The 13,380-nt window shown below is 41.4% G+C and overlaps 1 protein-coding gene across 2 annotated transcripts in view; it reads right to left on the bottom strand.

Moving 5' to 3' along the window:
• Window positions 1-615: 615 nt before the first annotated feature.
• LOC311049509 (dysbindin-like) overlaps window positions 616-13,380 on the bottom strand; it is a 15,854-nt gene continuing 3,089 nt past the window's right edge. Inside the window, exons 2-4 of one of the 2 annotated variants that reach the window (XM_084063117.1) lie at window positions 4,250-4,402; window positions 3,480-3,620; window positions 616-1,889 (exon numbers count right to left, since the gene is read on the bottom strand). In XM_084063117.1, coding sequence (XP_083919243.1) covers window positions 1,624-1,889; window positions 3,480-3,620; window positions 4,250-4,402 — 560 coding nt within the window. In that variant the 3' untranslated portion in view covers window positions 616-1,623. Of the gene's footprint in view, window positions 1,890-3,479; window positions 3,621-4,249; window positions 4,406-13,380 lie in introns of both variants that reach the window. The other variant, XM_084063116.1, reaches the window with a different exon arrangement.

Genomic DNA, 13,380 nt, shown 5'->3' on the forward strand with positions numbered 1-13,380 from the left:
CAACATTGATGTGTCAGCTTACGTCGCCAGGTAATTTACTGCACTGTTTCTCAACTAGTGGACGATAAAATAAAATAAAATACAAATCTTCACTTTCCTGCATATTACTAAATGCATGGTCAGGGACCACATGCAATACCTTCACAGAACACCAGTGGTCCACAGACCACCAGTTGAAAATCCATGCTATAAAGTGTTTGTTCAGTAAACAGAACATTTTCAGGCCAGGATACCAATGTTGTTATTCCAATCAGTAGAGAGAACAGGATACATGATAAACAGGTGAAACTGGAAGTGATGACACAAAGAAGAGAGCAGACATAAATTGAAACACTATCAAATTGAAGCTGATGAAATGGGTACTTTCTCCTGATTGGCAGAATTTGCCAACCCACCTGAAAATGTATTTAATGTTTATAAAAAATGTGGAGAGACACTCGTTACTGAACAAACATTCTATAGCAATGATTACTATCACACTATAGAGCTTTAACATTTTAACAAAACAAAAGTTTTGCTTTAACCATAAAATATCACTTAACCTCTTCCCCCGCACAAGTACAAATTTACAAATGTAAAAGTACGGTCATAGGCTTGGAGGAAGTCATAGTCAAACAATAGGTTTTGCCAATGTAAAGTAGATATTTTCTTAGATTTTAACAATATTAGACCAAATAATCACCGTCAGCACAGCATGTTGAAATAAAACACAAAAGAGAAAAGTGAAACCTCATTTGTTGGTGTAATTATGTTATAATAATGCAATTATGGTATATTTTCATTTACAATTTATTGTGATTAATTCACTGATACATTTTCCAGATGTTTTTTTTATTATCCTCCTGGGCCATGTTTACACTGTACAAAGCTCAGTAAATGTCACAACTTCAATAATTATCTTGCATTTCAACTCCTATAAAGCAGTAAACAGGAAAAATATGATACTCTTTAAAACATGCCAAAAACACAAAGAGGAAATATGAATGCCTTGTGTAAATTTCTCTTTATATACAGTTCAAACATGTCACCACCTCCAAAATACACACACACACACACACACACACACACACAGCGTCCCTCCTGGAACGTAAATCAAAAGGAGAAGTTGAGACGGTAAGTGATACGAGCCAGTCTATGGAACACGTTTTTGCATTTGACAGTCCACATACAATAACACCCATTCCAATGTCCTCTCCCCTGTCTATTCCCACTGATGCTGAAGATGTTGGGGAGTGCAGGCCAGGGTGCTCTACGACATTGGTTCTCAAAGTGGGGTCCGGGGACCCCCAGGGGTCCTTGGGGAATCCTTGCAAAATGTGTTAATACAGCGTCACAATCATCTCAACCTCTTTAACCATATTTTATACTTTGACTATTCAAAAATAGCAGATCTAGAAGCTCATAGCGCGGCACCGAGTGCCACGCTACGAGCTTGTAGATCTGCTATGTTTGAAAAATCGTGAAAAGTTTGTGCAAATCTTTGAATATGTATATTTTTGTTAAACTCAAAACTTTACTTCTGGGGGTCCCTCGAACAAAGTATTTTGAGATGGGGGGGGTCCGCGGGCCAAATACATATCATTTTGGGGGTCCTTGACATGAAAAAGTTTGAGAACCACTGCTCTACGATGACGATGGAGAGGGCTTCCCCTTCTCTCGCTCTGTGGACGAAGCAGCATTGTGCAGGCCTGCACCGGCGTGTGCTTCCTCGTCGTCTTCATCCGATTGGATGACCGGCGTGTCTCCTCCCTCCTCGTTGGTGTTCTCACTGTTGGAGGAAGAGTTTGAGGAAGTGGAGGACATGCGGTACTTGGCGTCCCAGCCCTCCAGGACATGTCGGAGGAGTCCATTGCCGATGACTTCCTCGTTGTTGTTGTTGTTTCCTTGCACTGTAGGGTAAGATTACAGCAGTCAGAAAATACTCCCCAGTTACACTGCATTCTCATAATTATTTTATTTTATTTTATATGAGCCTTGCTGGAGGATCAGCCAGGCATTTCTACAACACAAATATTTGCATACAAATCGAACATTTGGCAATTCTAACAAACATTTCCCCTGACCCCTTCCCCCACCCTAAATGGCACATGGGTTGAACAACCAAAGAAAGAAAACAAAGAAAAAAACAACAACTATTAAGTAACAAAAAATGAAACAAAAAGAAGACTAAAATAGACTATATGACATGTAGAAGTAAATAAGCTGCATTCTCATCGTGAGTGTGCATGCCCCACCATTTACTGTAGCTGAATGAATTTTATGAATTTATTTGTAAAATAACGCCTTTCCCTGGGTAAATTAAAGGCACTGTCTATGGTGCTGAAACACTATTAAGTGTTTTCTTAAGCCTGGTTGTAGCCCCAGGGCATACAAAGTTGTAATCCCTGCTTCAACCTGTAAATCACGCTTGCTCACAACACCGCACATGCACGCGCACACACACACACACACACACACACACACACACACACACACACACACACACACACACACACACACACACACACACACACACACACACACACACACACACACACACACACACACACACACACACACACACACACACACACACACACACACACACACACACACACACACACACACACACACACAGTTTTTGGGGTCAAACCTGCACATACTCTACTTTGTAATTTGCACATATCTTCGTGCAAATGTAGAATCTAGATATTGTATACTGTATACTATATCCCGGTTGCTAAATTATTCTCCCATCAAATTCTGTACATTCTCTATACAGTATACTGTAGGTTTTGCAGTAACCTTTTTTACCATTTAAAAGTTTCGTAACTTGTACTATACCCTGTTATTAGTTTGATGACTTTTTTGGAAAGAAACGTTCAGAACCCAAGATATCATGATCTGAAGATTTGCTGCTCCGTTCACTTCTTGGTTAACTTATTACTTAAAAAGGCTGTATCTCGGCTCCTGTGTACTTTTTTTTTACTATGTATTTTTGGCCCAGACATGTTATTTTGAAAGGCAGACAATTAATGTCAACGAGATCGTGATGACCTCGTTGAAATTTGTGAAACCACACAGTGAAACCCTCAGTGATTAGCAACCATCAGGGGATCGATCATACTGGAGATAAATATTCTGTAACTACTTAAAAAAGGTAAGAAAATTGAAAAAATGCTGGCAGAGGGTGCACGCAGCCAGAAATAAGTCTGGTAGTAAGAGAATCAATATGTTAGTTATAGGACTTGAAACCACAACACAGCATCAATGGTTCTCACAGTGGGGTCCAGGGACCCTCAGGGTTCCTTACTGGAGTTCCAAATGGACCCTTATAGTATAGGTCTGTAACTCAGAGTGTACAGGTTCATTTGGTTCCGTTTGTACACTCTCAGAGTTATGGGGGAACTCGAAATTAAAAGGTTTGAGAACCACTGCTATACATCAACGCCCTCCATTGTCTATACCATTAACTTCCATCCCACCTCAATCCTCTGTACCTGGCACTGGGGAGGCCATCCCTTCTTCTGCCCCGGAACTGAAGAAAACATCCAGAGTTTCGTGATCGGGAATATCGAACAGCTCCATCTGTTCCAGCATGTCCACGTTCACCTCCATGGACGAGATGCTGCCAATGGGAGCTGCCATGGGCATGAAAGGAAAGGCAAAGTGAAACGATAGTCGTGTGTGTGTGTGTGTGTGTGTGTGTGTGTGTGTGTGTGTGTGTGTGTGTGTGTGTGTGTGTGTGTGTGTGTGTGTGTGTGTGTGTGTGTGTGTGTGTGTGTGTGTGTGTGTGTGTGTGTGTGCGTGCGTGCGTGCGTGCGTGCGTGCGTGCGTGCGTGCGTGTGTGTGTGTGCGCGCATGCATGCATTGACAGAGAGTGTAATCTCTGTATTATTAAATTTTCCTTAATGTTCTTCTATGTTTAACTATATCTTACTTCACTGTTTATTGCTTTCTATTGTATATATTTGTGTTGTACTCAGAGCGTCCTCGCAAAAGAGAGCTTGCTCTCAACGGTCTACCCTGAATAAATAAAGGTCAATAAAGAGAGAAAGAGTGCATGCATGCGAGAAATAGTGTGTGCAATGCATGTTTGGGGGGTGTATCTACTTGGCTTTTTTTTGTCTAAATAGATACACTCCTCAAAAGCTTCAGGTAAATGAACAATTCATGCAGCAACAATACACAGCAGCAAACCTACAGTACAAACATGGGGAAACACTATACGTACAAATGCAATAATACAAAATAAAGATGTTTAACTCACGTCTCCTGTAGTCTCTAATAGTGAGGTGAGATGAGGAGTGATACAGATGATCCACATCGTGCTGGAAGACCTCTTCAAAGAAGCGCTGTCTCTCCTTCAGTTTAATCTGCTGCGCAGAGTCCACCTCTGGAACCCTCTGACTGAGCTCTGCCTCTGCTGGGGAACACAAAACACTGGAGTTGAGCTAGATGCAGGTCCAGTTGCTTTTGTAAACAAAAGGGGGCGCCATTGAGCTATGAGTGATATAAATCAGGAATGATTGTATTTCTTAGCCAATTGTTTTTTTTTCTTTTTTCTGTATTGAACTTTATTTCCGCCACTGTCTGCTATCTTCAACAACCATGGCCTCTAACTTTTTTTCTTGCTTACATCGGTGCAATTAGCATACGGTACAGTAACATGACATTAATTGTCACACATTACCTTGCTTTCGCTGCTGCAGCTGCACAGTAGGCTATAAATGGCCTCACTATTACTGGGGCTGTTATGTCCAAATACCCATGCAGTCCGCTTGTGAGTCATCAATTCTCTGGGTTAATCTTGTTTACCTTAACATGCAATCCCCTTTTCTGTGAAGTCAGCATCATTGCAATAAAGCGAAGTGCACATGCTAGAGCAGTGTGTGGGTGTAAAAAAGAAGGACGAGGAGAAGGAAGAAGGGAAAAGGCTGCTCGTATTCTCACCAACCAGGCTCCTGTCTCAATAGCTACACATTCGGGCTGCTCTCGGTTAAGTACCACATTGTAAACATCAGGCTGTGGTCACCATAGAGAGGAGACAATGTTTGACTGTTTCAGCACGTGCGCCATCTAGCATCCATCAAACCGACAGAAGTAGCTAAAACAAACAGACAAAAGTGTCTGGGTTGACTAGAGGTGATCCTAGTTTCATCAGTTGCCACGGCACCTTTCCATTGCCTTTTATGGAGTTCTCCAAGAACATCAAACACACCTTGTTGTCTTTTCTATAAACTGCAGACATACACACTATAAATCCCGAGAGATATCTTTCATTCAGAAAGTCTAAGATTGCCTTTTAGCTACACATATAAATCAACGTGCACTCAGTAACAGCCTTTAAACTTTCTGAAATGAACATAAAAATCACATCAAATGAACCATGGACACTTCATTTTGCTGTTGGCAAGAATCATGGCCTTCATGAAACACACTGAGGATTAACTGGCAAAAGATCTTTTTTTTTGCCTTTTAACACACAACTACTAAAGTGCATCCCCCTTTTGTTTTCCCCTCTACCTAAAATCTATATATTGAATGTTCCCTCAGACAAAAGTCTGTAGCGTGAAGCATTATTCGAAGCCAAAGGCAGGGCCTGAACTAATTGGATGAGGCTTTTAAGCCCTGCCTGAATTGGGATTATTGTACAGATGATCTGGCCTGTTTCATAAGGGTCTATAAACAGAACAGAGTAATGGATAATGGAGTTGGAGTGTTTATAACACCATGAAGGGAAGATAGGTGAGAAAAAAGAATAAAATAAACTAGAACACCTCAAAAATAGCTACAATACCAGGGAAGACTAAAAATATCAGGGCTATCCATTTTCTCACAGGTTATGCATATGCATGCGTCTAATAACTCCTCTTTATCCATCTCACAATAACAACAATTTGCAAGAAAGGTTCAACATTATAGTTCAATATAATATTTATAGTTCAACATAATATTAATATTGACAGTATCAATAATAGCCATACTTTAGTTACCACTACAGCTGCACTTAAAAACTACCATCATTGTGAATGTTCAGAAACATGTTGAGACCTAAAAAAAAGGGCAACAGGTTGCCTTTTCTTCTACATTGCTCGGTCAGCGCCGGGCCATCGCCCACGCCCATGAGTCTTGCCCGGGCACTCGCCTGCGTTGACGGCTGGACACCGAGCTGTCACAGTAGCTCTGCTCTCTCTTACTTTGACAGCCTGCCTCCAAGGTACTGGGTACTGGCTGTCTCTGGGACAAGATAGAGGGACATGGTTCTGTCTGGCTGACAGTAATGTCCCTCAGGGCATATTTGGCGGGCGTAACACAACACCACCCAAAAGAACAAATTCTCAAAGATGTGAGTGTAACATTAGTTGTAGCCTATTTAATTGAAACAGGATTTTTTTTTTAATATATATTCATTTTTGGTCTTTTTATGCCTTTATTGATAGGACAGTAGTCTGACAGGAAATGGGGAGAGATATTGGGAGTGACACGCAGCAAAGGCCGTCGGGATCGGGAGTCGAACCCGGGACGCGCCGTCAGGCTACATTGAGCCTAGGCGACCGGTCCGCTATGCCAGCGGTTCGGGACGAAATGGGAACTTTTATTTAGAAATGCCTTGGTGTGAGCAACCAGGAAGTCTTGAGAGGGAAGATCATTGCGTGTTGTATGCATGACCTGTCTGTCGTGTTTAATCAAATTAATCCTGGATTCAATCCAGCCCTGTTAAGTGGTGTCTTTAATACCTACTGTAACTTGCACACAGAGGAGGTGGACAAACAAGAGACCAGTGCAGGGACAGTAACTATTTGCATCCTCTCACACATGTCACCCCTACTCATCCCAGGTGCTCAGATACACTTCTCTATCCTTTTGAGTCCTTAGAAAGTTTTTCCATTGTCATGTCTACCGTGGCTTTTTTAAGAGATTAAGTGATTTGAAGCAGGTGCCACTTTGAGTTTGCACTGCAGCAATTGTGATGTGAGCAATGGGGAGGAGATGAGATTATGTAACAAAGGAGCTGAACAGAGTTCACTCAGACACAGCTAGGGGAATACTCCTATTTTTACCATCTGGACCCTGGGAGAATGCCATTGTTTATTTGTTGCCATGGCACTATAGGCACGATAGTGATGTCAGAATGGTAGTCTACTGTCACTGTACCGCATGACCAGCAGCGGTTCCGGTAGGAGACACAGAGTCACCTTTGTGTCTCCTTCCGGAACCGCTGCCTACGGGTCCGCTGGTCATCAAATCATTGGCTTAGGGAATGCGACAAAAACAAAACAATATCCATGAATTCAAGCCTCCATGGGGTGAAAAAGTTATAGAAAAGGTATAGAGGGCACTTCCTATTGGACTGTCTATGACTGTGCTTGGAGCAGATTGTGTGCCTTTGGATGAATGTGTGTGTGTGTGTGTGTGTGTGTGTGTGTGTGTGTGTGTGTGTGTGTGTGTGTGTGTGTGTGTGTGTGTGTGTGTGTGTGTGTGTGTGTGTGTGTGTGTGTGTGTGTGTGTGTGTGTGTGTGTGTGTGTGTGTGTGTGTGTCTTTCCTCTCCTCATTCTCTTACACAATCAGAGATGCCATTGTGCATAGACTCATAAGGAACTATGGGAGCTGCGCTGACAAAGGGGGATGTCAGTAGAAATTGGGGTTGACTAATTTGATGAGTGCGTTTGTTCGTAAACAGTTCTTTGTTTTGATAATAAGGCATTACAACATGTTAAAGATGTCGGTGGTCAGGTTATATATATAATATATATATACAGTCTCAATCAGATGTCTGCTTGTTCTTTCTCTAATGTTTATGAAGTGAATTTTCTATACGATTGAACACAGATCGATTGTGGTATTGATTGTTTTTACCTAGAGGCCCGGGACCACTGAGACCTGAAAGTTAAAGATGCATGTGCTCAGATTGATTTTGTTGCCCTATCCAATTCGCTTACCATCGAAATCATCTCGATCAATAAGGCTTCCCTAAGCCGCAAGTGACCCCGGTGACCTCTGATTAGTGCAGCTGGTCACAGGGGAAAATACTCAGACACACCAAAATAGGGTCACAATGTCCTGCGCTGATGAGATCACATCATCTCCGGTCAGTCATGCCTCAGACCTAAAAAGCCATAGTTTCGCACCACAGGGCATCCAGTGTGCCTGCCAGCCAGTCTGTACAGAGTGGCTATTCAAGACTGGGGAAAGAGGAGGGAGGCATTTTTAAATGATGAGCATGAAAACAAGCTAAAAGAAAGCACATGACGTGTCCAGTTGAGTTCAGTTCTGACCTAACATCCTGCAGGACAGGGGTCACTTCTTTTAATGCATCTACCCTTTTTTTCTATTACCCATATCTCTGTCACTCCTATCAGTTTTTCCTTTCTTTCTTTCTGTCTCTTTTTTTCTTTCTTACATCACTGCCATTACTTAGTGCTGTATGTGTTATGGCAAAATTTATACTTCATCACGTGACGTGTCACTTGCCGAAATGTATTTTCGGTGAGCAGGACGAAGGATAAATTAGGCTTCATCAAACAGAACGGCTCTGCCCCAGTTGATCGTGTAGATTAGAATGACTGGAACAGACGGAAGAGTTGACACACACAGAGGGGGCTGGAAGTGTCTGTGTCCCCCCCCACCCGCACACACCCGCACACACGCACACACAAACACACACATAAAAGACAAACCCAGATCCTCCGTTCTGAGGGGAGAAACAGAAAGGGTCCATTCAATGGCAGACAAAAGCAGGGATGTAGAGGAGAGAGACTGGCCTGCAGGATGCCTTAGACATTGGTAAACCCAATGTCCATCCATCCATCAAAACACTTTGGTTCAAAACAAGATATCTTGACAACTACTGGCTGGATTGCCATGGCATTTTGCTGTGGACGTTCATGCTCCCCACAGCATGAACCCTCCTGATATTACGTCACTTTAGTCACTTTGGTCACTTTGCTGTTGTTATGTTTAATCATTCAGTGAATGTTAAATATTTGGCAATGTGGTCAGTTCAAACCGCTTTGGTCCGGCTGGGTCCCCTAGAGGCAGACCGGCCTCTAGGGGTTTTTAAACATGTGACTGGAGAAATACTGGAGAAGTGCTGTGAAAACAACAACAAAAGCAACAAAATCTCTTTACCTTATTTTAATGCAACCCAATTTTATAAACTGGCATTAAGTTGATAACCTGTCTTTGCATTAGTAGTAATAAAAATAGCTGTGGTATTTATGGGGGTATTAGTAATTAAAGTCATAGTAAGTAGTAATATTAGTAGTACTATAAAGTATAGTATAGTATAGTACATTAAGTACAATCAGCTGTGAATGATAGAAGAAAATCTGTATAAACCATGACAATGAGTTATATGTAGTTATATGCCTTAGGTGATAGACCTAATGTGAACAACCAAGACACATTTATTCACACATATGACGAAGTGTGAAAAACACATTCATCTTGACATGGTGATCATTTCAACAGTGTACCACTGTATCTCACACTTTCCAAAGTGCAACAAATAGAGTAAAGAGACTGATCGTATTTTATGTAACAAAAATACACTGCATTGTGTTAGCAATAGCAGTATTGCCCTGGGAATATTGCCTAACCATGTCCAATAATCTACTTTTTGCTCTTGTCATTGTCACGTTTGCTCAGACAGAGCATTACATTATAATTGGTGCATGTGCAGTAGTAGTGATGAATTGCTCTGGGGACCATCATTCAAGGATACCAGGTCTGGATGTGGATATTATAGCCCATCACTATGATAAATGAAAATCGGAGCTTGGTACATAGTAAAATTGTCAGAGTTAAATTAACACAGAGGACTTTGTTTTATAGCAAATGCCATTGTGACAGGAAGAGAGAGACTTCAGGTCAGGCGCTTTGGGAACAGAGCAGACAAGATGGTCTTTCCAGAAGATCCAGTTGTTTATAGATGTGCTGCTTAGCTACAGTCTGTTGGTACACAGCAGTCAAACAGAAACCCCCCTTAGGAACCATCCCTCACCTAGACTGATTGTAGATTACTTTGCCAGAGCCTCATTTTGAAGGATTCTGCACAACCACGTTGAGGTGGTTCCGAAAAGGAGGTTTCCAAGAAGGAACTGATGAGGTAATCAATCACTGTTAGAACATCCCAGGTGGTGAAGATTAGGGTACACGTATTTCCACCAAACTCTCATCATGCAAATAAATAGACCATACAGATAAAATATTGCCAATGCCATTAACTCATAATTGTCAAATAATGGTGTTGATACTGAAGATAAACCACATGAATCTTCATCTCGCACTGGACCAGCCAGCGGCTTCGACTCCCCATCACCGAGACCCATAACATTGACATAACTTTGTTTGGGCTGGAGGGCGAGATAGCTGGGCTCCCTCCCTGTCCTTTCTATCCATTCCAGGCACAATGGCTGTTCAGAGAGGAGAGATTCTGTTTCACATGGATCCAGCTCCCAGCTGTGACAACTAAGACAGGGGAGTGGTGCAGCATGAAAGTAGTGAGGACTCGAGTGTAGGAGGAAAGGTCAGGGAGGAAAGTAACTCTGGTGAGAGCAGAGAATGATGAGTATGATGAGAGCAATTTGTCTAATAATGCTTGAGATAGAGAGAGAGACAATGTGGAAACAGACATGTGGACACAGACATGTGGACAGTGGAGAGGGAGAGGCTAGAGGAAAAGAATTCTGGAAATGTTGATTAGAAGAAGAAGATGTCTTCTTTTTTTACTGACTGTATTAGGGCACTGTCACAACGCACTTTTATTTTACCTGGGGCGGAATCTGCCAATGCTTTGTCAATGCAAATGCATGGATTCAAGTGAAAGCTGCGCAAGACCATGAATCCACGCATTTGCATTGACAAAGCATTGGCAGATTCCGCCGCATAGGTAAAATAAAAGTGCGGCGTGACCGTGCCCTTAGACTACTACTAACAGGCTGCAGAAAACTACTGACAGGCTGCAGCTACCACTACCAAACAGGTCAATCTGTTGGCCTGGGATTTTCTATGCTGCTAGTGTCTAGTTAGGTCACTGACATAACAGTGTCTAGTGTCTAGTAGGTCACTAGATACTGGTCAAAATGTTGTTGTACAGGAAGAAGAAACATCCTGCTATAAAATACAGGAGTAGAGGCAACCTCTAGTGAAACACATGCTCTGTTAGAATTTAGTTTATGAAACGTAAGAAAGAAAGAAACAAAGACAGGGAAAAGATAGAGGAAAAAACAATGCTATAAGTTAATCTTAAATTTTTTTGATTATGAAGATGTTCATCAGACCCTGGGTGGCTAGCGAGATGACGGTGTTGTTTTTTTAAACATCTAGAATTACTACAAGAATCTATCATCAATCAATATGCCAATAAATCAATAATCAATCATCTGCACCTATGACCTATGATCTATTAGAGTAAGAGAATTAGACATTAAGAGAGTTGACAGAAAATACATAGGCTATTAGCATGAACACTGTGTGGTACAGAGAACAGCTTTACTCTTGTGATGAATAAAAATATCTCTGGGAGCTGTGCTGTCACTTTTGGTTTAGGTGTCTCTCATTCTCTGTTTTTGTCTTAAACCCTGTCTAGACCAAGCTCCAGTTGCAAGTTGGGTGAATTATTAATGGTAAACGTTGACAGGTTGTGTGTGTGTGTGTGTGTGTGTGTGTGTGTGTGTGTGTGTGTGTGGTGTGTGTGGTGTGTGTGGTGTGTGTGGTGTGTGTGGTGTGTGTGTGTGTGTGTGTGTGTGTGTGTGTGTGTGTGTGTGTGTGTGTGTGTGTCTATGTCCGTATATGCAGTGTTGTGTGTGTGTGACTGTAATTTTAGATTTCTTTGTGCCGCGCTATGAGCTTGTAGATCTGCTATTTTTGAAAAATCATGAAATATTGAGCAAATATTCGATTGTTTTCGTTTTTTAAGCAGACATTTGTAACTCAAATCTTTGCTTCTGGGGGTCCCTAGAACTATAGATTTTATTAGCTGATTTGCAAAAATGTTCACAATAAAAAAGAAATAGCAAAGATCTACAAGCTCATAGCGTGGCACGCTATGAGCTTGTATATCTGCTATTTTTGAATAGCCAAAGAAATCTTAAAATGACACAAAGTCTTAAAGGGTTAAGTATTTAGCAGTCACTCTTATCCAGAGTGACTTACAAAGTGCAAGATGGGAGACGGAGTAGCGTACATGTTTTTTCAGTGGGGTGAAGCAGAGCCCAGCACCATCACCGCTAAGCTCAACAACACGTGACATCATCGTTAACTCTCTCTCCCCTCCCTGCCCAGATTTGACCACAAACTGGCAAAAATATGATTGTACGCACGTCAATGCCCTGTGCCACTGCCCTCCGAAATGGTCCACCACAAGCAGACTAGACTATTCAAAAGCTTGAATTCAGATTGTAAACATAAACTACTGGATTCTGTTCCACACAATAGATATCTTCAGCTATTTTATACGTTTACATGTTACACAAATGTATTTGTCTTGTCCAGAGAAACTTGAATCAAAAGTAAAAGTAGAATTAAAAGTAAAAGTAGAATGAGATGAACTTCTTATAATGAGAATACTGCATTTCAAGCAGCCTGTAAAAAAGTAAGTTCAGTAAATACTAGAGTGGATTATTCCCAATAAATGGGACAGATAACCCAGAACTATTAGGAGAGAATGTCATAGGGTACAGTCATAGGGTACGATAGCTGAACAGGGAACGCCTTTCACATTTCTCACAGATTATTAAAGTTTACAATCCTAGTCTGGTACTCACATGATGACATGTGTTATGACATGAAAAGAAACACCATGTTGTGTTGCTCTCTGGTGTTTCTGGAAACACTTTAGTGACCCTCCTCATATCTGGGAGGGAAGATGAAGGCTATTTTCAGTTCAGCAGGGACAGCCACTGGAATGCTGGTCAAACTAAACAAAATGCCTCTGGCATTGCTCACGCTTTTTGTTGAGTCTAAAGGCTAATTTATATTTGCACAACGCTTTCGCTTGACAGTAATACAGAATAAATGCTGCTGGTAGTGGGCTGTGAGACAGATACAGTAAAAAATGATTGGGACAAAAACTATGTTTTTGTAAGCTTACTATGGAGTTGCTGCTATGAACATTTGGATTGTGGAGTTGTGGAGGTGTGATTTACTCTCCAACCAGATTAGCCTATGAATGATTGATTGTATGACAAACTGGATGATTCAAGGACAAAAAAATGTTGGGGGTGTGACTGCGATTGTACAAAATAGAGGCATTAACTCAGTCTATATGTAATTAGTATTATTATTATTATTATATTGTTAACAGCAAAGACATTTGACTTGTTAGGGAACTAAAGAAAGGTCCTGGTCTGTGCTTTTAGAGTCTTCACAGCCTCTTAGAAGATCACAAGACTACA

Source organism: Gymnoscopelus microlampas, assembly GCF_963454915.1.
Source record: "Gymnoscopelus microlampas genome assembly, chromosome: 7".
NCBI classification, from domain to species: domain Eukaryota; kingdom Metazoa; phylum Chordata; class Actinopteri; order Myctophiformes; family Myctophidae; genus Gymnoscopelus; species Gymnoscopelus microlampas.